This window comes from Podarcis erhardii (assembly GCF_964252035.2).
Source record: "Podarcis erhardii genome assembly, chromosome: 17".
Lineage (NCBI taxonomy): Eukaryota > Metazoa > Chordata > Lepidosauria > Squamata > Lacertidae > Podarcis > Podarcis erhardii.
The window spans coordinates 29,528,543-29,555,276 of record NC_138515.1 but is presented as its reverse complement, the minus strand read 5'-3'; the positions used below and the strand labels follow the sequence as shown (position 1 = coordinate 29,555,276).

General features: G+C 46.5%; 1 protein-coding gene across 5 annotated transcripts in view; it reads right to left on the bottom strand.

The window, feature by feature from the left end:
• Positions 1–14,436, bottom strand: part of LOC309332179 (stimulated by retinoic acid gene 6 protein-like) — a 198,113-nt gene extending 183,677 nt beyond the window's left edge. For 3 of the 5 annotated variants that reach the window (XR_014152059.1, XR_014152060.1, XM_081845125.1), the window contains exon 1: positions 14,140–14,430. Coding sequence is in view for 3 of the 5 variants with exons in the window: in XM_081845125.1 (XP_081701251.1) it covers positions 14,140–14,153 (14 nt within the window). In the remaining 2 variants the exon portion in view is untranslated. Of the gene's footprint in view, positions 1–14,139 lie in introns of all 5 variants that reach the window. The other 2 variants (XM_081845127.1, XM_081845126.1) reach the window with 2 other exon arrangements.
• Between the last annotated feature and the right edge of the window lie 12,298 nt (positions 14,437–26,734).

Below are 26,734 nucleotides of genomic sequence, written 5' to 3'. Positions count from 1 at the left end.
CCAGCATGAGTTTGACCAAACTGCGGGAGGCAGTGGAAGACAGAAGTGCCTGGCGTGCTCTGGTCCAGGGGGTCATGAAGAGTCGGACACAACTAAATGACTAAACAACAACAAGCATGCCAGCGTTGGCACAAGTGTTGGGAATTACTTCTCTGGAGCAGAGGTGGGGAACTGGCAGCCCGTAGGCTGGCTCAGGCCCACCCAGTTGTGTCAAATCAGCCCTTCAGATACACAACTGCAACACACACACACACTCCACCACAAGGGAGGAAGCGCTTGACAGAGATTGCCGCTTGCCTTCCAGAGTGCTCAGCGTACATTGCAGCACTCGGGAATCATCAGAAGCGGGTCGTGAGACTTTCCACCTATGCCTCCTTCCAAAAATCCCTGGAGCAACTTAAAAGACTTCCCTTGCCTTTCCCATTAGGAAAAAGGAGGGTCAGGGAAGCTGGCTTAATCAGGAGCCACCACCTCAATGACCCTGGAGCACCCTGAAACAGCGATTCCCAAAAGCACTGCTGAGCTCTCTTTGCCATAGCTCAGCTGTTTCTCAATTGGCTGCAAGGGGGTGATTTTCCCAACTGACTCATTGATCAGGCGCAGGATCATCGAGCAGTGGCAAAGAGGGAACTGTTCCTCTAGGCCCCTGCTCAGGTGTGTGTTCCTCCAGTGTCGAAGCAAGGATTCTTCAACATCTACTTGGTTGGACTGGCCATGTTGCTCGGATGCCTGATTATCGTCTTCCAAAGCAACTATTCTATTCCAAACTTAAAAATGGAAAGCGTCGTGCTGGTGGTCAACAAAGGAGGTTTAAAGTCTCTCTCAAGGCAAATCTAAAAAAACGTAGTATAAACACCAACAATTGTGGAATCTTGGCCTGCGAGAACAGCCTTTACCAAAGGTGTCATGGGCTTTGAAGATGCTAAAACTCAGGAAGAAAGGGAGAAACATGCTAAGAGGAAGGCATGTTTGGTAAATCCACACCGTGATCAGCTCCCACCCGGAAACCTACGTCCCCACTGTGGAAGGACGTGTGGATCCAGAATTGGCCTCCACAGTCACTTACAGACTCACTGTTAAAACTGTGTTCATGGAAGACAATCTTACTTGTCTACAAGTGATTGCCAAAGAAGAAGTGTGTGTTTTGCAGCACTCTTGCAAGTGTCGGCTGACTCCCACGCGAACACAGCACCAAAAGACTCACATCCCAATTTTCTTCAGCAGAATGTTGGAGGGTATGCAGTTTTCTTGAAAGGGCAAAGTCACATGGCCTGCTAAAGGTGCTCTGGCAGCGGGGGGCCATTAGGAGAAAGAAATGCCTGGTTCCTGCTTCTCATAGTCAAGATCTTCAGGCCTGGTGGTAGATGGTATCTCTGCTGCTCCTCCCTATGGGGTTGAGAGCCAGCAACTGCTCTTCATCCTACAAGATGGACTCATAAGCACCCAACCTGGACTCCCATGCCCATGACCCAGGAAATGCCTGCTCCTGACATCTTCCAGACCATGATGAATGTTGACAATTCAGCCAGGACATAAATGAAGTTATATGCAAACGAGGACAGGGCTTGTGTACTTTTCATAGACACGTAGACGACATGCCAGTATGCGCAGACTTGTCATGTCACAGTGACATGAAACGACAGCTGCTGAAATTCCCTGTGTCTCATATCTGGATCTAACAACCTCAGCTCCACGAAGAAACCCTTTTGCAGAATTAAGACTTAATGTCATGTTCTCTGCCTTTTCAGATGGCCGTTATAAGAAATTACCCTTGGAACGGTGTCTTGTCTTTACGTATTTTGCAAAACTGTCACAGATGATATTGACCATTATATTACTCAATGTCCATTTTATAAAGATCCCTGTGAAAAACATTTGTCCCAACTTTAGCTGCAAGAAGAAATCTGTTATCCCTGGTGAGTTTATATGCTTCTTGCTGTTTGATAATGAAAATGATGCTCCTTCGCATATTTATCTGCACTGCCAAGAAGTCAAGAGCTAAATTTGTGGCTCAGTTCTGAATGGTCTATGCAGAACTGGCAAAACTGACATACAAGCTACGGGACAAGGATAACTGTGACTTTAAAGATGAATGGGAACCCTTTACAAAGTATTTGAAGACACAACAAAGCGAACTGGACTCCTTGGCTGGTTTTGAATAAACATTCACAAACCTTTTATTGATAATTATTACTTTAATAGTTTGAGGATCTATACAACCGTGTAGCATGCAGAAAACAGCATTTTTAGAGAAATCAAAGACTGGAACTGAGGGTGGGGGTGGGTGGGTTCTGTGGGGGGAGGGAGGGGAAGGGAGGAAAAAGGGGGGAATAATTTTGAATAGAAAAGTAATTAAAAAAAGTTCTGAATGGTCCTTTTTGCTTTGTTTGACACAGGTATATGTAGCTACACAAATAAATTATTACTTTCCTACCTGTACATCCAGCTGTGCATACAATAGCATTATACTCCTTTTCATTTGGCCACTTGCAAATGCTGCCTTAAAATGCTGTAATGTGTGAACATAGTGTTGGAAGGGATCATAGAATCATAGTGTTGGAAGGGATCTTGGAGGAATCATAGTGAACATAGAATCATAGTGTTGGAAGGGATCTTGGAGATCATCTATTGCAACCCCTTTGTTAATGTAGGATCTACAACACAGGATCTGTGATGACGATATCTATGACAGACAGAGACCCAGCCTCTGCCTTTAAAACTCTAGTGAAGAGCTCATCACCTCCCCAGGCAGTCTGCTTCACTGTAAGAAACGTTCTCCCAATGTTTTCATACACCTCACCATTCTAGTTCCTCTCCTGTCAGGGGCTGGACTGAGGAGGAATGATGGGAGCCACTGCCGCCCCTTCTCCTGAACCTTCCCAAGGGCAGGAGGCCAGTATTGACTTAGAACAGTGGTTTGCAGAGGGGCATAGTCCAGAGGGGAAAAGCTGGGAAATACTGGGAGAGGAACAGCTAGAAGAGGAAACACCAGGAGAGAGATAGCTGGCAGATTCAGTGTCCTTAGACAGCATTCCTGACCGCCCCCCCTTCACCTAAGACTAGACAGGCTTTGAGAGTGATAGAACAGAGAGCTCAGCAGTAACAAGTTCGGATTACCCGACGTGGGAGTGATATAGATAAAATGGGACGGAGGTGTGAGCCTTTACTGGGAGCAACGCCATTTCTAGAGAGATATGCATTCTTTAGGAGCCAGTGTGGTGTAGTGGTTAAGAGCGGTGGACGCATAATCTGGGGAACCGGGTTCGCTTCCCCGCTCCTCCACATGCAGCTGCTGGGTGACCTTGGGCTAGTCACACTTCTCTGAAGTCTCTCAGCCTCCCTCACCTCACAGAGTGTTTGTTGTGGGGGAGGAAGGGAAAGGAGAATGTTAGCCGCTTTGAGACTCCTTTGGGTAGTGATAAAGCGGGATATCCAATCCGAACTCTTCTTCTTTTGTCTCTCGCTGTGATTATTAAAGAAACTAACTGGTAAGAATGCTCCTTTCATTTGATCTGCTTAATTACTGCCACCGAGGGAGGGATCCCCTTCCCGAAAGCCTGACATCTCCTCTAGACATTTATCAATGTCGTCCTTAAAATGTGCCTCCCAGGTGCCATAGTACATATGCAGCTTGACAAGCGGCCAAAAACTGCATTAGCATTATTAGCACACTGTTGGCTCATATTCAGCTTGTGATCCACTAATTCACCATTTCATATCTGCTGCTGCCAAGCCCTATTTTCCCCATCTTAGACTTATGCTTGTGCTTCTGTGTGTGTGTGTGTGCGTGTGTCAAAATCCAGGACTTTGCTTTTCTCTGTGTTGAATCCCACCTTGTTCTCTTTTGGCCTAGTGCTCCAGCCTTTCAAGGCAATACTGATTCCAGAACTCTATGAAAGAAGAGACGATTCCAACAAAGGAGGAATGGCTTTTAAAAGTTATGGACTACGCAAAGTTGACAGCAATGTTAAGAGATCAAAATGATGAACTTTTTACAGAAGAACAGAGACCTTTTGTTGGACCATTTGGGAAAGAACTACAAATGAAACTGCAGACAGGATTCGAGATAGCAGCAACAGAAGAAAAATGATAAAGTAATTGTATTAGAGGGGTTTTGATAATAGACGAGAATTTTATATATTGTGCAGTAGAAAAGAGTTTGAATTAAATAACTGTGGAGGTGGGAGTGGAAAGTCAATATATGAAATAATGTAACTATTTAATTTGAAGTTAAGTTGTAAAAATTTGGATGTGTGTGTGTGTGTGTGTGTGTGTGTGTGTGTGTGTGTGTTTGATTGATTGTATCTTGTCCCTCGCAGCACTGTGTTATCTTCAAATCTGATAAATTTGCCCTCTACTTCCTGCAAAAATGATAACAAGCAGAGGTTGTAAGGCGGAGTCTTGTGGCAAGGCCTCCCTCATTGGGGTTGTGGGTCCACCTAAGGTAATAAAGGTAAAAAGGTAAAGGATCCCTGGATGGTTAAATCCAGTCAAAGGCAGCTATGAGGTTGTGGCACTCATCTCTCTTTCAGGCCAAGGGAGCTGGCATTTGTCCACAGACAGCTTTCCGGGTCATGTGGCTAGCACGACTAAACCACTTCTGGCACAACGGAACACCGTGACAGAAACCAGAGCGCATGGAAACGCCGTTTTACCTTCCCACCGCCAGAGTGGTACCTATTTATCTACTTGCACTGGTGTGCTTTCAGACTGCTAGGTTGGCAGGAGCTGGGACAGAGCAATGGAAGCTCACCCCATCGTGGGGGTTCAAACCACCGACCTTCTGATTGGCAAGCCCAAGAGGCTCCGTGGTTTAGACCACAGCACCACACACAAAAGCTTTTTTATTTCTGAGCCACCTAACAGTAACATTGACCAGCCCACATTTTTACCATGTTGTCAACAAGGATATTGTGGGAGATCTCATCACGTGCTTTGCTGAAATTAGATGCTATGCCTTATTTGCTAACCCTGGGTGGTGATGACTAATAATCACCACACATGCCAACCCACTGTGTACAAGCAAACACTAGCTTTGAAAAGGTTGTCTCTGTGGCCCTGTGTGTCTTTTTGCACCTTCCTGCTGGCTTAGCTTCCATTATTTTCAGATTTGAACTCTCTCGGCTCTCAGTGTCTCAGTCAATACTGTATCAGACAGGCAAAAACAAGTGGACTCAGCTGTTCATCCTCCTGGCGCTCTGCTTGTTTGAAATCAAATAAGAACTCTTTGAAATCCAGGGCTGGGGACTATATACATCTACATTAAATATAAATATAAAAAACAAACTCCATTGTTGCAATGTTGTTATTCCATGTTGGAGTGTCTCTATGGGGACCAACACGGATGTCCTCAAACAGATCTGGCAGTGCCTCATATGCTTCTAGGCCAGTGGTTCCCAAGGTGGGAAGTACTGAGCCCGGGGGGGGGGCAGTGGGATTGCCTAGTGGGGAGTGCTTAGAGGCAGGAGGGCAGTGAGGTACTGGAGGCATAAGTGTGATGGCCTGGGATTCGGACTCAGAGGCTGAACCTGAGGAATCCCAGCCTGCACAGGAGTCCCCACCTCCAGAACCAGCTGAGCTGGGGCTGGGGCTTGAGCCTGAAGGGTCCTCACCTGTGCTGGATCCTCAGGTGCAGGCATAAGCTGAGTCTGCTCTGGCTCCTGAGGTGATGGAGGACCCATTGCCTGCAGGTGCTCCACTCTCAGCCCCGTCAGGGGAAGCTGAGGTTGCCTCTGGGTCCGGTAACTCCAGCCTCTCCTGAGCTGCAGAGGCTCAGGGCAGAGAGGCGGAGGGAACTAAGTTCTCGCAGGAGGAGTGCTCGCCTCCAGGCCAGGAGAGGCGAGGCACCTGTGGACCGGGGCCGCCCTATGCCTCAGAGGAGATAAAAGCCAGCCAGCCCAGTCCCAGGTTGCGGGAGCAACATTGTTGGTAGCCTGTTCCTGCCTGCACCCTGTCCTGCTCCTCTGCCAAAGTTCCTGACCTCACCCGACTCCCTGCCTTGGACCCTGCTTCAGCTTTGACGGACAGACTCCATACCGCACCCTTGAACTCAGACTGGACTCAGACCTCGCTGCACGGCTAACCCTCGGGACCAGCACAATAAGTGACTGAAAAGCTGGCACCACCAGATCAAGTTCATCGGTTTTCATAGAAACATAGAACTGTAGAGTTTAAAGGGACCACAGGGGTCATCCAGTCCAACCCCGTGCAATGCAGGAATCTTTTGCCTGGTGCTGAGACTCAAACCCACAATCCTGAGATTGGAAGTCTCTTTTGTGTGTGTGTGTGTGCTGAAACCCGGACGTCTCATTGTTGACTGATAGATAGTTTTAATGGGATTTTGAATGAACGTGCATTTAATTGTTGCTGTTTTGAATTTTATCTCTCTTTCTTAGTGGGTCATGTTCTGAACAATGCTTATTATGGGATACAGGGCAGTGGAGATGAGTTTCTGGAACCAAGGAGATGGGGACCTGAAAAAGTTTGGGAAAGCATGTTCTCCCTAACAGAGAGCATGTGTTGCGGTGGGGGCCAGCAGGCCCCCCCACTGTTGCTGGGCGGATACGTTTGGATAGCCACAGGCAGTGATTGGATAATTCGAGTTTCTGGGGAGATTTTGATGTTGCCAATTTGAAGGAGGGGTCAAAGGTTTTAAATACTGGACACGTAGCCTTGGGCGTCCTCCTGGGCTGCATGCACCGGATCACCCGCCCACCCTCCCTGAATTGGGGGCATTCTTTGCTTTGACCTTGCTATGCCTGTCATGGGGTCACCTGCTTTTGGGGCAGGGGCCTGGTAGGAATTTTGTCCATTTGGCTGATTGGCTGGTACCATTTGGTTTTTGCCTACTGCGTAGCAAATCGTCACAACTTGTAAGCTTGGCAGTTAGGCATTGGTTAAAATTGGTTGGTGGAGGGGTAAGTGCCTACCCCTCCAATGGTGGCGCGGAAAGGGAATTCCGTTAAAGGAATCCAGGGGCTTGCCATTCTTTCGTCCAAGGCCCTGACATCGGGCTTGGGCTGTGCAAGCCCCCGGGAGCATGTGGGTGAGAAGTGAGGGTCTGATGCCCAGCTTCACTTCTCCCCAATATTGTTTTCCCTGACCGGCTTCCGCTGGAATCCGGAAGTCATTTCTGTCCCTGGGGCAAGGACAGATAGTCATAACCAATGCCTAAGCAACCACTCACATGTGTGTATTTAAATAAAGTTGTGGCCAAGTTGATGCCAAAAACCTTAAACAAAAATTGATGTGTGAAGTGTGAGTTTATTTGGGGTGGCTTGCGGACCTCGACACGCAACCTCTGTTCTAGATTCTCAGGCATACTGAGTGGGCTATTTTGGCGCTTTCTTCAGGAACATGGAGGGGGAAACCAGAGCTGATATTTGGTCCTGCGTGGTGGCTTTTCCTGTAGGTAGCTGCTGTAGCAGGAGGCGACTGGAGGCAGATGGAGGAAGTCTGCCAAATGAGGAAGTCTACACGACTGGCATGACCCCGGTCAGAACTGACTTCCTGCTATTGTTAATGGGAGGAAATCTCTCACTGGCATTGCGCTGTGTTGCGGTAAGAAAACCCACCAGGAACTGTTATCAATCCAGAACTGGAATCAGGCATTCACTACTGTCATTGTACGCAATATAAAATGAAAAACTCGCAACTTTGGGCAGCAACCCAATGCATGTATTTAGCACAAAGGGACTATGCACATATTTAGCACAAATGCACGTATTTAGCACAAAGGGATTCTGATGTAGCTAGAAATACTGTTTATAAGAGGCGGGAAGCAGACTGGTTTTCTCAACTAATTTTCTTAAAAGAACATGCAGGGGAGCTTATCCCACCATTGCTCACTTTTTGTTGTTTTGCAAATTGCAGCACAATGGAGAACCGTAACAAAACACACAGTTTCAGATCTCTAATGTATAATTGTTAAAATACATGACTGGAAACAATTGACGAGCATTAAAATCAAGCCAAAAGTAAAAACAACTATCTAATACAGCTCCTTCGGGTGGGTGGTGGGAGGTTGTGAATTCTCAAAAGTTATGAAAGTTGGGAATGAAAACCATATCATGTCTAAATCTATTAGATGTATTTTCCACATATTGTGCATTAATTTTTCCATGAAACTGAGATGTCAAACTTGCTTGTGCCAATTTTCAATAAAAGAAAAACAGAGGACCTTTTGCTGCCTGCAGCCAAGAGGAAACTAATGAGATTTCCAAGAAGGAGTTTGGGGGCAGGGAAGAGCAAAAGGAGCTGCTTACAGGATGATCTGGTTACATACCGTATTTTTCGCACTATAGGACGCACTGGACCATAGGACGCACCTTGTTTTAGAGGGGGAGAACAGGAAAAAAAAATCTCCCCCTCTCTGCTCAGCGCCCCTTCAGCGAAGTGGCAGGAGAAACGGAGCCCTTCCATTTCTCCTCCCGATTCGCTGAAGGGGCGCTGCGCAGAGAGGGAAAACCGTGCAGCGCCTCTCCAGCGAAGCAAAGCCTGGAGAGCAAGAGGGATCGGTGTACACCGACCCCTTTCGCTCTCCAGGCTTCAGGCGGCTATCCGCAAGCCTTCAGAGCACGGCGGGAACTCCTGCTGTGCTCCAAAGGCATGCGGATAGCTGCCTGAAGTCCCCGGAGGCTTCAGGCAGCTTCAGCGAAAGCAACGCGAAGCCTCCAGAGTGCGGAGGGAGCGCTCCCTCTGCGCTTCGAAGGCTTTGCGTTGCTATCGCTGAAGCCAAGGAGCCTGCATTCACTTCATAGGACGCACACACATATCCCCTTAATTTTTGGAGGGGGAAAAGTGCGTCCTATAGAGCGAAAAATACGGTATTTTAGAAATATGATCAAAGCTAGAGAAACAGGGCAAAACCACCACATGTGGAGATAGGATCCTCATTCTGAGCATCCCTTCCTGCACTCAGGTGATAGGGATGGGTTAATTTTACTGGAGTGAGTGCTAGTGGTAAATTAGTTTAAGACAGGCTTTGCTCACTGAGGCTGAAATTGTCTTGTGTGGTGCAGCGGTCCAATGGGAGCCCCAGGCTGAATCAGAAAAGCTTTCTCCCAGACCTGTCTCAGAAAAAAAAACCTCTGAAGACCTGGAAACCACATTTCACATTCAACAGTATCTGATGCAGTTGTGAGACCAGCCCCTTCCTGCAGGTATGGACTGTATCTCTGGCACTCATTTTCTAAGGTTGTTGATGGTCTAGGGAAGCCCACCGTATAAGCTATTTGCTTTTAAAAAAAACACCTATAGGTCTGCAGCACTTTTAGTCAATAAAATGACTTTTCTTCTTTAAGTTCTCAAGGTTCTTAACCTGGCTCAAGGTTGTCATCTGAACTAGCCAGATGTTTAACTGAGAATCAGTCACAGTCAGTCCATCCTTTGGAAAATAAGACTTTAGAACCGTCTTGCCCCAAAATGGCAACTAGACATTTGTGGCGATTCGAGTACAGTGGTACCTCAGGTTACATACGCTTCAGGTTACATACGCTTCAGGTTACAGACTCCGCTAACCCAGAAATAGTGCTTCAGGTTAAGAACTTTGCTTCAGGATGAGAACAGAAATTGTGCTCCGGCGGCACGGCAGCAGCAGCAGGAGGCCCCATTAGCTAAAGTGGTGCTTCAGGTTAAGAACAGTTTCAGGTTAAGTACGGACCTCCGGAACGAATTAAGTACTTAACTTGGCAGCCTCTCGCCCTTTTTCAAACACCCTCCCTTGTGGAGTGTTCCCTCAGCCTCCTCTCCCCTCTCCTTGGGAGTCCTCTGGGCAGCTGCTGCTGCCATCCCTGGTCTCTGTGCTGCCCCCCCTGCCCCAAAGAGAGACACCTCCTCACACTGCCCCACAGGGGCCTGCGGAGAGGATGTCCCCACCAGCCTTAGTGGCCCAACAGAGACTTGCCAAAGGTGAACATGAGGCCAGCACCTTACCTTGGGAGGCAGCAGGTGCGGCAGCAGGCACCGCCGGGCTTGCATGGCAGAAAGTCTCCCCTTCAGCACCGAGCACTCAACTCCCAGGCAGGCCTTACACATAGCAAGCGCAAGAAAGGCCAGCACAACACCTGCCTTACTGGCTGTCTGGACTCCCTCTTGTCTGTCCTTTCCCAAAAGCAAGGGCTGGAGGCGGAAGAAGAGTTTGGATTTGATATCCCGCTTTATCACTACCTGAAGGAGTCTCAAAGTGGCTTACAATCTCCTCTCTCCCACAACAAACACTCTGTGAGGTGAGTGAGGCTGAGAGACTTCAGAGAAGTGTGACTAGCCCAAGGTCACCCAGCAGCTGCATGTGGAGGAGTGGAGATGCGAACCCGGTTCACCAGATTACGAGTCTACCACTCTTAACCACTACACCATGCTGGCTGGCTGGCTGGGCTTCCTCACCCACTTGCTTGCTTATTCTGAAGCCACCTCAACTCCTGGAAACCAGCACCCCATGGCCAGCCCTAGAGGTACCACTTCCCTGGGGAGCTTATGGCCAGGGCTGCTGCAACAAACAGCCACGCAAGCCTTTGAGAGGCAGAGACACGAGAGGGCATCAAAGGATGGAGAGAAGGTTGAGGGACAGAGGTCAGTGTTGCCTGCGGCACCCCTGACCATCACTCAAGGCATCCCAGGGTGCCATGGCACACTGGTTAAAAACCCCCATAACATCTACATGAAACTGCTGAGTGGGGTTTTGGAATACATTATCAGCATGGAGTGTTCTCGAATCTACCAGCATGAGTTTGACCAAACTGTGGGAGGCAGTGGAAGACAGGAGTGCCTGGCGTGCTCTGGTCCAGGGGGTCACGAAGAGTCGGACACGACTAAACGACTAAACAGCAATCAGCAATATGCTGATGACACACAGTTCTTCTTCTGCAGGTGATGGCAGTGGTAGACCGTTGTCTTCCCTCAGTAACTTTGACTAGATGAGAGTCAACAAACTGAAGCTCAGTCTGTTAGGTATTGAAGTTCTCTGCTATGTCCACCCACTACAGTGGTACCTCGGGATGTGAACAGGATCCGTTCCAGAGCCCCGTTCACATCCCGAGCAGAACGTAAGATGCGACAGTGCGGATCGCGTTTTGTCGCTTCCACGCATGCGCGAGCGGCAAAACCTGGAAGTAACGCGCTCCGTTACTTCTGGGTCGCCACAGAGCACAACCCGAAAGTGCTCAACCTGAAGCGTATTTATCCCGAACTATGACTGTACTTAATACAATCCAGATAGGACTGAAGCACGATTAGTGAGTGATTCCCTAGATTAGATGGATGGGAGTTTGCCTGCTCTTGATGGAGTTACACTCACTCTGAAGGAGCAGGTCTATAGCTTGGCGGTACTTCTAGATCAGCGGTTCTCAACCTGTGGGTCCCAGATGTTGTTGGACTACAACTCCCATCATGCCTGAGCTCTGGCCTTGCTAGCTATGGGTGATGGGAGTTGTAGTTCAACAACATCTGGGGACCCACAGGTTGAGAAAGGCTGTTCTAGATCCTTTGCTATCACTTGAGGCTCAGGTGCCCTCAATGACACAGTGTTCCTTCCATCAGCTTTGCCTGGTGGCCCAGTTGTGACCCTATCTGGACAGGGATAGCCTAACTTCTGTTGTCTATGTTCTGGTAATCTCTAGGTTACATTACATGTTATACATAGGCTTGCCTCTGAAGATGGTTCGGAAACTTCAGCTGGTGCAGAATTTGACGGCCAGGTTGCTCACCAGGGCAAGATGGTTTGAGCATATTACACCGATCCTGGCCAAATCCACTGACTGCCAATTACTTTCTGGGCGAACCAGAGCAACACACGGAAATGCCATTTACCTTCCCGCCGGAGCAGTACCTATTTATCTACTTGCACTTTGACGTGCTTTCGAACTGCTAGGTTGGCAGGAGAAGGGACTGAGCAACGAGAGCTCACCCCGTCACAGGGATTTGAACTGCTGACCTTCTGATAGGCAAGTCCTAGGTTCTGTGGTTTAACCCACAGCGCCACCCGCGTCCCAACTACTCTATTACAAACTTTAAAAATGGAAAGTGTCATGCTGGTGGTCAACAAAAGAGGTTTAAAAACTTTCTCAAGGTAAATATTTTTAAATGTAGTATAAACACTGACGACTGGGGAACCCTGGCCTGCAAGCACTCCAATTGGATAACAACCTTTACCAAAAGTGTCATGGGCTTTGAAGACGCTCAAACTCAGGACGGAAAGGAGTAACATGCTAAGAGGAAGGCATGCTTAGCAAACCCTCACCGTGATCAACTCCCACCCAGAAACCTATGTACCCAATGTACATTGCCGAAGAAGAAAGAAGAAAGAAGGAAGAAGGAAGAAGGAAGAAGGAAGAAGGAAGAAGAAGAAGAAGAAGAAGAAGAAGAAGAAGAAGAAGAAGAAGAAGAAGCAGCAGCAGCAGCAGCAGCTTAGGACAAAACATAATGGACTCAACCCACTACCAGTGTGACCTTTAAAACATACCGTATTTTTTGCTCTATAAGACTCACTTTTTCCCTCCTAAAAAGTAAGGGGAAATATGTGTGCATCTTATGGAGCGAATGCAGGCTGCGCAGCTATCCCAGAAGCCAGAACAGCAAGAGGAATAGCTGCTTTCACTGCGCAGCGATCCCTCTTGCTGTTCTGGCTTCAGAATATTTCTTCCTCCTCCAAAAACTAGGTGCGTCTTGTGGTCTGGTGCATCTTATAGAGCGAAAATTACGGTAATTTTCATTCACTGGACAGAATCGAAAACAGATTGACATCAGATTTCTCCTGCCTTAAGTTTGTGGGGGAAAGAGCTACAAATCTTAGCTCCATGAGTTTCCATGCTTCTCTCCTGCTTATTTCTGCCTCTCCTTCCTCTTGATTCTTCTGTGTTCGACTTCAGACTGAAAATTCTTGGCGGGATAGAACAGGGGCCCCTTGTGGTTTCCTTTGGAAAGCACTCGTTGACTGGTGGAATTACAGAAGTAACTACACAGAATTAGGCTGCTAAGATGTTTCCTTTCTGGCCAAATGACAAAAGTTCCTTACCTAAAGATCTCCCTTTCCCTTACCTCTTCCCTATATATCCCATGTTAAACAGAAGGAGAGTGAGAGAGAAATATATTTTCCATACATCCCCATATATGTGCACACATTTCTATAAATAGATATTGGGGATTGGCAAACACAGCTAGCAGGGGAGAATGGAGGCTCATTTCCACCTGGGTCAAAAACCCAGTTTGGCAAAAAAACCACAAAAAACCCACAGGCATTTGGGTACACACAAAGGCTGGGAGCCTCAATGGTTCCCTTCCGGAGGCTTCACCAGGGCATAAAAACCTGGCTAGCCCCCAACCCACCCCGGCTCTGAGAAAAGGGTGGACGCTCTCCGTGGCGCCCCATCCTTTGCTGTTTCCATCAAAGATTAAGTTTCAAAGAGATTCAAAAAAAGCCAAGAATAAAAACAAAATCCAGACAAGTAACCGGAGCCTTCTCACGGGTTTCACCCCAGCACCACCAAGAACAGCTTTGCAGTGATGCACTACCCATTTTTCCTGGGAGTAAATTCTACTGGCCTTAGTGGGGCTTACTTTTGAGTAAGACACGTGCAGGGTCGCGCCTAAACAGCAACCGGTTCGTGGTGGGGTTTGGAAGACGACACGTAGGAGTGTCGAATTGAATCAAAATTGGGAGGGGGGCAGGTAAACCCCGCCCTGCATAATCGATTACAGGATGTGGTGGACACTCAGCCTTTGAATGGCAATGCCCATCAAGTTTTATGGGGCGGCGAAGCCCCCCCCCCCCCGCCCCTCGGAGTTGGCTCCTATGCCACACACACCATTTGAAAGGCAATGCCCAGCAACTTGGGCGGGGGGCGGGGGGGCTCATATATTTGATTGGAGAGGCTGAGGTGACCTCGGCCCCTCGGAGCTGGCTCCTATGGCAACACGTGCCTTGCCGTCTTCACGTAGTTTAGCAGCAACACGTGTCTTGCCTTCTTCCCAGTGTTTCGCCTGGCGCGCGTCAGGTTTTTACGCTTTCTTGCAGGATTCTGGCAACGCGGCGCTATACCAAGAAGCGGCACCGAGGCAGCTGGCATCCACACACACAAACACCCCAGTTTCCACCATCCTGCCTGCACAAATCCCCTGCCCCACAGCTCGGCTGCTGGGACTTACCAGAAGTCCTCCATGGCTCTGCTTGGAGATCTCCAAACGGGAAGATGGTGGAGCGCACAGGCCGCCCCCCTCGCTCAGTTTGGGAGAGAAGAGGGATGGTCTTGTCTAGCCGAGGAGCGCGCACTCCCGGGTCTGGAGCGCTACTCTCCTCTCGGCTCCTCCCGATTCATTTCCATTTTTCGCAGGGAGGGTCAGGTCGGGGCAGAGGGAGGAGGAAGGGCGGGCGCGGGCATATTTGGGGCGAGACACTGCCTTCTTCTCACATGCGCTGGCAGGGCTTGTTGTTTATAAAGCGCTTCTATGCCCCGGGGGCAAAATCAGGGCGAGGCTCTCCCGGAATAAGCGAGCACAAAGCCCCCTGGAGGCCAGACAACGGTCGCCATCACTCACATCTTCGGTTTCTTCTCAACCTCAGTTTGCCAGAATTGGAAAAGATCCCGTAGAAACAGACGTTTTCTAATCTAGGGTATGCGCACTGCTGGTGCCTGGCTATTTGCGCCCTCGACTAATCGCTTGCACACCACACACTCGCATTGCTAACAGTCTTTGAGTAAAAACAAAACAAATTCCTTCCAGTAGCACCTTAAAGACCAACTAAGTCAGTTCTTGGTATGAGCTTTCGTGTGCATGCACACTTCTTCAGATACACAGTCTTTGAGTACAGTACTTTTTTTCAAATACAAAAGAATACTATATGTTTGGCACACAAATCATTTTGAACGATCCTGTGAATTGTCTCAGCCTCTTAAAAGTTTCGATTTCAAGTACACCAGAACCCCACTTTGCAAATTCTGTCTCAGATTCCTGGAGGCCAAGTTGGCATCTTCCATTGATATTGTTGCCAAACCAACTGGGCTCTTTTGCAACGCCGTTGAGCCTATATTTTTACAAGTCTGAGCTTTGAGAAACTGTTTTCATTCCCCACTGTGTGTGGTTTCCCCGTAAGTGTGAGAAGGCTCCTTAGAGCAACAGAAACATTGGGCACATTATCCAGGAGGTTATTTTGTTGTGGTGGCATGAAAAGAAGTACTCCTTGTCGTGGAATAGATTTTGGAAGTGTTCAAGCTCTTGCTATAATTTCACAACACAGATTTTCAGCGTCAGTATATCTTTCTTTCCACTGTGCACCAATGATTTCCCCAAATTCTTGAAGGCCTTATGTACATCTTCAATAGATTTTTATTCTTGTTGATACTGTATAAATCATACAGGAAGGTAAATCAACATAATACACAATCATAGTCATGCTGAACAAATGACAAACATCAGGGGTGCAGTCCTGAATAACTAAGCTGTTTTTGGCTGAGTTTCAGTTTTATAGCACCTGCTACAAGTTGTGATAGAGATGCTACCAATGACATATGTCTCCATGCACACCCATTGTTTTGCTTCTTTACAATGAGGCCGAGGGGGAGGCCCCTTCAGTACGGTGGTACCTCGGGTTACATACGCTTCAGGTTATAGACTCCGCTAACCCAGAAATAGTGCTTCAGGTTAAGAACTTTGCTTCAGGATGAGAACAGAAATCGTGCGGTGGCAGCGGGAGGCTCCATTAGCTAAAGTGGTGCTTCAGGTTAAGAACAGTTTCAGGTTAAGTACGGACCTCCGGAACGAATTAAGTACTTAACCTGAGGTACCTCTCCATTGTATCCAAAATTCACCATTAAACTACAAGTGATGTTCCAATTCAATGGTGTTTCCTGCTTGGCAGGGGGTTGGACTCGATGGCCCTTGTGGTCTCTTCTATGATTCTACTAACAGTTTCAACTGTTTACAATGGTCTTTAAGATGTTATAAATTTTCCCCATTCCTTATTAAAATTTAGGTCTTCCTGATTTCTGTTCCTCCCGGTCATTTTAGCCATTTCGCCATAATCCATCAACATTCTTCTCTGATCGGGACTTTATCTTCTTCCCTGTTTTAGATCTTGTTAAAGGTTCCCTGTGGATTCCTGTCAACATTGGATCTAAATTTAAATGCTTGTCTTGTTTCTTTATTTGGAATCTGTATATGAAACTGTTTCTAATTGTTTTTACACTTTCCGTGCTTTGTGGTTGTAACTGTTTTATTTATTTTACAATTGTGTATTTTGCTGTTGTAACCCACCCCTGGGATGTTATGGTAAAGAGCGGACAAGAAATCTAATAAACAAACAAACAAACAAACCTTTCATTCAAAGACTTTTCTCTGTTATTTCCAATGGCAATTCATTTTGCCCACATAATAGCACAGACAGACCAGCTGACAGGACTGAGTCAGAGGCAAAAAGTGATTTTAAAGCGTAATAGAGTATGAATTAGCCACTGGAGTTTCTGTACTCCTAAGGTGGTTACCCTGCTACCCCAGAACCAGCAGAACAACCTTTCTTTTCTTCCTTTCAATAGGACAGAACAAAAAAAGCAGAACACACCCAGCAGGAAGGTTTGTATAAATGTCATGGAAATATCATCTAATGTAAAGAAGCAGCTAGAGTTACAGTGGACCAGAAAAGTCAAGAGGAATGCTGGAGAACAACACACTTGTGGTGACTGCAGAAATAGAGTGAAGCCACTCTTCAGAAATAGACAAATTTACAACTGTGTAAGAGTGTTAAACCAGACTAGAAAGTTTGGGTTCAGATCCCCACTCTGCAAAAGGCACCCATTGTAGCCACTGGTATGTTTTCTAGCATAGAAAGAAAATGCAATGGCTATTGTTATTACAGTGGTACCTCAGGTTACATACGCTTCAGATTACATAAGCTTCAGGTTACAGACTCCGCTAACCCAGAAATAGTGCTTCAGGTTAAGAACTTTGCTTCAGGATGAGAACAGAAATTGTGTTCCAGTGGCGCGGCGGCAGCAGGAGGCCCCATTAGCTAAAGTGGTACTTCAGGTTAAGAACAGTTTCAGGTTAAGAACAGACCTCCGGAACGAAATTGTTCTTAACCTGAGGTACAACTTTAGCTAATGAGACCTCCCGCTGCCGCCATGCTGCTGGCCTGCGATTTCTGTTCTCATCCTGAAGCAAAGTTCTTAACCCGAGGTACTATTTCTGGGTTAGCAGAGTCTGAAACCTAAAGCGTCTGTAACCTGAACCCGAGGTACCACTGTATTCTGATTTTTCCTCAGAACTGGGACTCAAGGCGGCTTTCAAAAAATTAAGCAAACATTGGCCCTCTGAGCTCCCCCCACACACCAGAACCAAGTGGGCCCATGGTCTGTCTCCTCTGTCTGTAGGAGACAGAGCCGCCATCCCAGCCCCAAAGGCCTGGCCCCAGTACGACTTGCTTCCCCACAGGGTGCCTGTCATGGGGGTGTCTGGGGGCACCCTCTTGTGCCCTCTCAGAATCTGGTGTCATTGCATCACAAAGTACTGGAAGACACAAGATTTGCCCACCTTGGAAGAATGGCAGGTGCAAGTAACAGATTACATGGAACTGGCAGAAATGACTGGCAGAATCCAAGACTTGGGAGAAGAAGCGGTGGAAGAGGACTGGAAGAAGTTTAAGAACTATCTGCAGAAATATTGCAAAGTTTATGAATGTTAAAATGATGTTGGATATAAAAATAAAATGGCATTAGTGATACAGTGTTAAAAAGTATGCAAAAATGTAACAGAAAAAAGGTGAAAGATTAAAGTTATATTATGTCAAAAGTAAATAATATGCTAAAGGTGTTTAAAGTATAAGGAGGAAAGATCGGAGACATAATAGAAGGGATTTTAATAATTAGAAATGAGCTTTGAAAGAGGGTAAGGATTTGCTGTATCTGATTGGACAAAGAGGAACACAAAAAAGGGAGGCGTGAGGAAGTCAAGAAAGAAAGTTTTGCAAATATGAATTTAGAAATTGGAGTTTTTATTTTTTAACTTTTTCTTTCTACTTGATGTATATCTGTGACTGTTTTTGCTGTTCTGTACTTTTCTGTTGGTTGTTTCTTTCTTTTCTGTGAAAATAAATAAATATATATATTTTTTAAAAAAACAGAATCTGGTGTCATTGGCCCTGGAGGGCGTTGTTGACCCTCCATGCCCCACCCTGACATGCTAACATACACCCACTATGGGTGCCCCAAACCCACACTATGCCGCTGCCTACACAGACCCCAAAAATCATGGGAACTGTAGTTTAAGGGTGCTTGGAATTGTAGCCCTTTGTGGGTAAACTGTAGTTCCCATAATTAAGGGAGGTAGGTCCCCATTTCCCTAGTTTATATTCATGCCTCAATGAGCAGTCAATTAAAAATGGGGGATTTGATTTAACGTACACTGTGCCGCTTGTGTTATTTCAGAGAACACCTTGCTTTTAATTTCCATATTGCTTTTATTAAAAATAATGCTTTCCCTAGGTGGCCTGCTCTCTCCTTCACAAAAATCTATGAGGGGTATTTTCTCTGCTGTTGTTGTTCCTTTGTTGTTGGTTTTGGCTACGGGCTTTACTTCTGCAGCTGCTAAACTCATTCGCATCAAGGGAGTGGTTTTGACTCTCTCAAAACCAACAGAGCAGCACAAAAGCAGGAAGCAGTCGATGTCACAGAATACTCACTGCGTGGCGAGGCCCTGGGCCCCACAGTTCCCTTAGATAATAAACACACGGACACAAATGTTTAGGTTAATGGGATAAAATAGGTCACAATTTTATTGGTTACAGATGTAAGCAGTTTGGCTTAGGCGTTGGGTGAAACCGGACTATATCCTGACACCTACCCATCTGCAGGGAGTCTCATAAGAGTAAACCACCGGGACCAAGAGAGGTATGAAGCGGGAGGAGCAAAGGCTGGCACGTCAGCATAGTCTCAGATTGCTTGGGGGAAATCCTGGATAGGAGGAGACTTAGGCAGCTGTGGGAAGGTGGGGACCTTCAGTATTCACAACTGCCTCATAGGGGCAAGACCCACCGGAGAAGAGTTGCTGTAATCAGGCCTGGCACTCCAATTTTTCTAATAAAGAGTTAACTTCACCCATTCCGTGTGATTTACTGCTGGCTCACTCCTGACACCAGGTACAACTTCTCAAAATAAAAATGTAGCCAACTGTAATCCCTAATTCTGCCCTCTTCCTGTTACAACCAGGTCTTAAACCTGCCCTATAGGATGGGACAAAGAGGGTGACTTAATATTTTTGTCTTTCTGTCTACATTTCATCCTGAATGGTGAAGGTCTGGTTTAGGCTTCTCTGGTTTCTCTTAAGCCAGTAACAATAGGGGCGGGTGATTTATGGCACAGTCCCAGAGAAATTATGCTCAGCTGCCCAGGTGGAATTAAGTCCCCCTCCATTTACCTGCAGGTAAATGCACTCCATATAATGCACTCCTGAATGGGTTTTTATCTGATTCTATAGCATGAAAAGTAAATAATGGAAGGTTTTAAATGTCACTTAGCCCATGACCACAAGATTCTCTTGCATCGAAAAAGAAAAGAAATGGGTACCTCGGGTTACATATGCTTCAGGTTACATACGCTTCAGGTTACAGTCTCCGCTAACCCAGAAATAGTGCTTCAGGTTAAGAACTTTGCTTCAGGATGAGAACAGAAATCTTGCTCCGGCAGCGCAGCAGCAGCAGGAGGCCCTATTAGCTAAAGTGGTGCTTCAGGTTAAGAACAGTTTCAGGTTAAGAACGGACCTCCGGAACGAATTAAGTACTTATCCCGAGGTACCACTGTAGATGACACTGTGCAGCTGGAAAGAGACATTAGTTTTAGACAAAGCTGAAAGTAGTTTGAGAGAGACATCATTCATCATCACGGTGTACACATATCATTTTAGTCCTGCCCAAACAAACAAAAAACCTGGGGGAAATGGTCTTCCAGAGTCAAAATGAACTAAGATTATGAAGGTTTCAGGTAAGGATTAAGGCCTACAGTTCTGTGAGCAGCTCAGAGAGTTTGCTTATACATTTGCATAAAACTCCACATAGAACTGAATATTTATCTGAAATCTTCATTCATACAAGTGAGCAGGAAGGATAACATTAGACCTTCAAACCCCTTGTCAAAATCCAACTTTTCCCTCAAAGTCTTTGGCTCGGACCTGAATTTCTGAAATAGTTGGGCTGGGCTAGGGTGGACAGAAGGCACATCTGGGTTCACTGGGAGATTGCTGGGTGATTTAACAGTAAGCAATAACTCCCAATCCTTTAATAACAGGAGCAACAGAAAAACAACACCTCCCTGATTCTTAATTGAACTGCTGAACGGAAGGAAGTTGAGTGCCTTCTTTCTGGTCAGAAATGATTGTTCATATTAGTAGCCTGACCCCTGTAGTTGACGCTTTGGGGTCCTCAGGGCCGGATTACTACAATGCGCTCTTTGTGGGGCTGCCCTTGGACATGGTTTGGAAGTTCCTGTAGGTGCAGAATAATAATAATAAGAATAATAAGAATAATAATAAGAATAAGAATAATAATTTATTTGTACCCCACCCATCTGGGCAGCTTCCATAAATACAAAAAATACACTAATATGTTATACATTAAAAACTTCCCTGAACAGGGCTGCCTTAAGATGTCTTCTGAATGTCAGGTAGTTGTTTATCTGTTTGACATCTGATGGGAGGGCGTTCCACAGGGCGGGTGCCACAACCGAGAAGACCCTCTGCCTGGTTCCCTGTAGCTTTGCTTCTCATAATGAGGGAACTGCCAGAAGGCCCTCGGCGCTGGACCTCAGCGTCTGGGCAGAACAAATGCAGTAGCCAGAGTGCTGATTGGGGCACATGGCCGACAATAGAAAACCATTGTTAAAACATCTGCACTGGCTGCCCATCTGCGTGAAGTTTGCTCCTGAAAAAATGTTTATTTGTCCTTAAGCCAGCCTCCCTCTCTGTCTACTCCCTCTCAGCCTCTGCCTAGCAGTTTTATTGTATTTCAAAAAATGGGGTGATTCTGTTTCCATAGACTATTTCCGCAGGAGATGATAAGTATTTCAACTGCTTTAAGAATACTCTCACAATTTTGTAAGCTGTTTTGCCTAACTTTCTGGTGTTGCAAAATGCTGATTCAAAAATAAATGGTGCCCCTCTAAGAGTCCAGGGTTTCACATGGTTTTCCTACTAAAGTAAGCTGAGCAGTAGACATACATCTCCCAGAATTAGCGGGGGGGGGGGGACCAAACATCTCTCTTATTATTTATTGACAAAGGAAGGGCACGCTAAACAAAAGTTCCCAAATATACACATCTAGCTGGCAGGTTGGCTGCAAGGGGTGGGCTGACAGAATGTAGCAGTAAAATTGCTGAGCATATTTTGATTTTCTCCTTCCGTCCATCTCTTCCTTTTATATGGGCCAAGCCACTTTTTAAAAATTACAACATGGAAACTAGTGCCCATAACTACAGTGCATGCCACAATCCTGAATTCCATATCTTAGTTACCATATTTTTTGCTCTATAAGACTCACTTTTTCCCTCCTAAAAAGTAAGGGGAAATGTGTGTGCGTCTTATGGAGTGAATGCAGGCTGCGCAGCTATCCCAGAAGCCAGAACAGCAAGAGGGATTGCTGCTTTCACTGCGCAGCGATCCCTCTTGCTGTTCTGGCTTCTGGGATTCAGAATATTTTTTTTCTTGTTTTCCTCCTCCAAAACCTAGATGCGCCTTATGGTCTGGTGCGTCTTATAGAGCGAAAAATACGGTACGTGCTGAGGGAAGAAATATTTCCTTTTCTCCACTCTGAAGCTATTCTCAATGGAGATGCCGCCCCTTAAACAAAACCATTTTAAATTTCCCTGAGTCCTTTCCATCAGGCTGAGAGGATCAGTCTGCTGTCTGGGTGCTAGAGAGAAGACAGGGCTCCTGTACCTTTAATAGTGCACAAGAGGGAATTTTGGCACTGCAATTTGCATGAAAAGCTACACCTGCTGAAATGGCATCTTCTGCACAACTCTTAAAGGGGAATGAGCCCTATCCTCTTTTTAGAACAGTGTTCCCCAAACACTGTGGTCTCCAATTGTTGTTGGACTACAACTCCCATCATCCCTAGATGGCAGACCCAGTGGTCAGGGATGATGGGCATTGTAGTCCCAACAGCAGGAGACCCAAGTTTGGGAAACCCTGTTTTAGCACCTGTCTACCCTAAACGCGGGTGGCGCTGTGGGTTAAGCCACAGAGCCTCTTGGGCTTGCCAATCAGAAGGTTGGCGGTTCAAATCCCCGCAACGGGGTGAGCTCCCGTTGCTCAGTCCCTGCTCCTGCCAACCTAGCAGTCTGAAAGCATGCCAAAAGTGCAAGTAGATAAATAGGTACCGCTCCGGCGGGAAGGTAAATGGCGTTTCCATGCGCTGCTCTGGTTTGCCAGAAGCGGCTTAGTCATGCTGGCCACATGACCCAGAAGCTATACACCGGCTCCCTTGGCCAGTAAAGGGAGATGAGCGCCGCAACCCCAGAGGCGGCCACAAATGGACCTGATGCTCAGGGGTCCCTTTACCTTTACCCTAAATGAAGATGAAATAAGACTGGCTGCTCATCTGGTCTTAGCATATCACACCAGACAAGAGTCTGGCTCCTGCATTCTGAATCAAAAGCAGATACCAAAGTAGATACCAAAGGAGCAGAAACGACTATTTATGCACTTGACGAGAGCAGCATGGAAACTTCTGGCCCAGAGATAGAAAGAAGATAAAGTCCCGACCGGAGATGAATGGCTAATGAAGATGATGGACTACACGGAAATGGTGAAAATGACTGGGGAAATCAGAAACCAGGAAGAGAGAAAATTTATAAGGAATGGGAGAAATTTACAAATTACCTAAGAGAGTACTGTAAACAACTAAAAACTTTGGCAGGATTTGAGTAACGCTTGTAATGTACTATTAATTAAGGTAAAAATGGATTATTTTAAGAAAAATAGAGAAAATATATCATGCAGTTGAAAAAGATTGAAAATGGAAACCGTGGAAGGGTGGAAGGAAGTCCAAAGATTTAGGGAATCCTAAATGTTGATGGTTATGTCTAATGTTTGAATTTAAATATGTAGTGTAAAACTGAATAAAAAATATTATTTTAAAAAAACCCAGCCACATGTAGAGGATATTGTAAGGGTAATTTCTTCAGGTAGGAGCAAAACTGATGTATTAGCAGAAGCTTCTGCAAAGTACTCTTGTCCATTGCAGCTACTCGCTGAACCCACAAGCACCCCAAAACTGCACAGGTGATATCTACAAGGAATTACCAGTGGTCACTGGTATACTGGGACAGAGCTGCAGAGTCACCCTGCTGATACTAATATCACTGCATCTTATCTGGATGAGGAGGGGCAGAGTCAATTCAATATTTCCAACCAGTGCATCCATGCATGCCCCACCCCCAACCTTCCCACTGTACTTCCCCAGCCCTGTACAGGAAAGTTGCCACAATGCTGGTTTCTGGGGGGTTGTTCTACTGTTCTGCACCAGCTGCTACTGGGGGAGTACAAGCCTGTCCAAAATAACTAACGCTGGAACGGTGAAACTACTGTATTGTCTAGACTGTTGTTGTTGTTGTTGTTTAGTCATTTAGTCGTGTCCGACTCTTCGTGACCCCGTGGACCAGAGCACGCCAGGCCCTCCTGTCTTCCACTGCCTCCCGCAGTTTGGTCAGACTCATGTTTGTAGCTTCGAGAACACTATCCAACCATCTCGTCCTCTGTCGTCCCCTTCTCCTTGTGCCCTCCATCTTTCCCAACGTCAGGGTCTTTTCCAGGGAGTCTTCTCTTCTCATGAGGTGGCCAAAGTATTGGAGCCTCAGCTTCACGATCTGTCCTTCCAGTGAGCACTCAGGGCTGATTTCCTTCAGAATGGATACGTTTGATCTTCTTGCAGTCCATGGGACTCTCAAGAGACTCCTCCAGCACCAGAATTCAAAAGCATCAATTGTCTAGTCTAGGCATCCCCAAACTCGGCCCTCCAGCTGCTTGGGGACTATAACTCCCATCATCCCTAGCTAACAGGACCAGTGGTTAGGGATGATGGGAATTGTAGTCCTCGGTCCAGTATACCTGAAGGAGCGTCTCCACCTCCATCGTTCTGCCCGGACACTGAGGTCCAGAGCCGAGGGCCTTCTGGTGGTTCTCTCGCTGCGAGAAGCCAAGTTACAGGGAACCAGGCAGAGGGCCTTCTCGGTAGTGGCACCCGCCCTGTGGAACGCCCTCCCACCAGACATCAAAGGGAAAAATAAGAACCAAACTTTTAGAAGACATCTAAAGGCAGCCCTGTTTAGGGAAGCTTTTGTTTAATAGGTTATTGTATTTTAGTGTTTTGTTGGAAGCCACCCAGAGTGGCTGGGGAAACCCAGCCAGATGGGCGGGGTATAAATAATAAATTATTATTATTGTTGTTGTTGTTGTTGTTGTTGTTGTTGTTGTCCCAAAACATCTGGAGGGCCTAGTTTGGTAATGCCTGGTCTAGACCACACATTGTTCCTCAGCATCCTGACCACTGCTGACTTCAGAATCTCCTCAGCCTCCCCAGGGGCAAACAGAAATGCGAGAAAAAACTGAGTGAGTGTAATTGCTTTTGCTTGCTGCCAAGTTGCCAGATGACCTTACCCAGTGGCTTCATTAAAAGAAAATTACTTTATTACACTTTTTAAAACTTAATAAGCAAACTTAACAAAATATAACACAGCTGTGGTTCCACAAAGATTGACTACAGTCACCATGAATTACAGAGGAGCAGGCCGTGTAGCACGAAACCCTCACTCTAGTAAGGTTTCCATATGTTTGTGGCAGTCTTGGAGTTTGAACCTCCTAGGGCTTGCCAATCAGAAGGTCGGCGGTTCAAATCCCCATGACAGGTTGAGCTCCCATTGCTCGGTCCCTGCTCCTGCCAACCTAGCAGTTTGAAAGCATGAAGTGCAAGTAGGTAAATAGGTACCACTCTGGCGGGAAGGTAAATGGCGTTTCCGTGTGCTTTGGTTCACCAGAAGCGCTTAGTCCTGCTGGCCACATGAACCGGAAACTGTACGCTGGCTCCCTCAGCCAATAAAGCGAGATGAGCGCCGCAACCCCAGAGTCGGTCACGACTGGACCTAATGGTCAGGGTCCCTTTACCTCAGAGAACTCAGAAGTTTGTTACACTTTTCTGACACTCTTGATAGGTCTCAATAACCATCCATTGATTTTACGCATATTGAGGTTACTGCACAAAAACAACACAATAGCAGTGATGTCTGGCAATGATTTCCTGTGCTGCAAATCAGCCATATGGTTGAAAGGAAGTGTGAATATCGCTCCCCTGACAGGATCCATTCTGCAAATATAATAAGTAACTCCACCTAACTCCTGCCCAAGTAGGCTGTGAAAACATGAAGAGAGAAAACTACCAGCCAAAGATTTCTCAGTTTACAGCATGATTGTGTACAGTGGTACCTCAGGTTAAGTACTTAATTCGTTCCGGAGGTCCGTTCTTAACCTGAAACTGTTCTTAACCTGAAGCACCACTTTAGCTAATGGGGCCTCCTGCTGCTGCCGCGCCGCTGGAGCACGATTTCTGTTCTCATCCTAGAGCAAAGTACTTAACCTGAAGCACTATTTCTAGGTTAGCAGAGTCTGTAACCTGAAGCGTATGTAACCCGAGGTACCACTGTATAGTCGTACCTTGGATCCTGAACAGTGCTTTTTTTCTTTACATTTTTTTAGGGGTACTCTCATTTTCCTACTCATACAGTGGTACCTCGGGTTAAGTACTTAATTCGTTTCAGAGGTCTGTTCTTAACCTGAAACTGTTCTTAACTTGAAGCACCACTTTAGCTAATGAGGCCTCCTGCTGCTGCTGTGCCGCCGCCACATGATTTCTGTTCTCATCCTGAAGCAAAGTTCTTAACCTGAGGTACTATTTCTGGGTTAGCGGAATCTGTAACCTGAAGTGTATGTAACCTGAAGCATATGTAACCCGAGGTACCACTGTATTGAAATACTGCCCCTCAATGAGGCCAAACTTAGTTTCACAAAATGTTTAGGGGTGTACGTACCCCTGCATCCCCCCAGAAAAAAAGCACTGGCCTTGGTACTCAGGTGTTTTGGCTCCCAAACGTCACAAACCCGGAAGTGAGTGTTCCAGTTTGTGAACATTCTTTGGAACCCGAACATCTGACATGGCTTCTGCAGCTTCTGATTGGCTGCTGGAGCTTCCTGCAGCCAATCAAAAGCCGTGCTTTGGTTTGCGAATGTTTTGGTAGTTGAACAGACTTCCAGAACAGATTCCCTTTGACTTCCAAGGTACAACTGTACATGATTCAATACAGGGAATAGCTCAGTCGGTAGAGCATGAGACTCTTATTCTAAGGCCCTGGGTTCAAGCCCCACATTGGGCCAAAGATTCCGGCATCCAAGAGGGTTGGGCTAGATGGCCCTCATGGTCCCTTCCACTGTATGATTGTATGTTTACTCAGAAGTAAATCCCTCTGAGTTCAATGAGTCTTGCTCCTCAGTAAGTAGGTACAGGAGCCTTCTCCACAGAGCATTATAGATTGTTTCTGGTTGCTTTTTTAAATGTTCTGTCAGGGATGGCCCGCCTTTTAACAATCTCTCCATTGGTATATAAGACCACAGTGGATTTGAAAGGTTTGTACTGCCAGTTACCTTAGAGGCTGAAGTAAGTAGGAGTCTGATTTTAGGTAGCTTAAATCTGTTGGACTTTGAAATTTTGTTT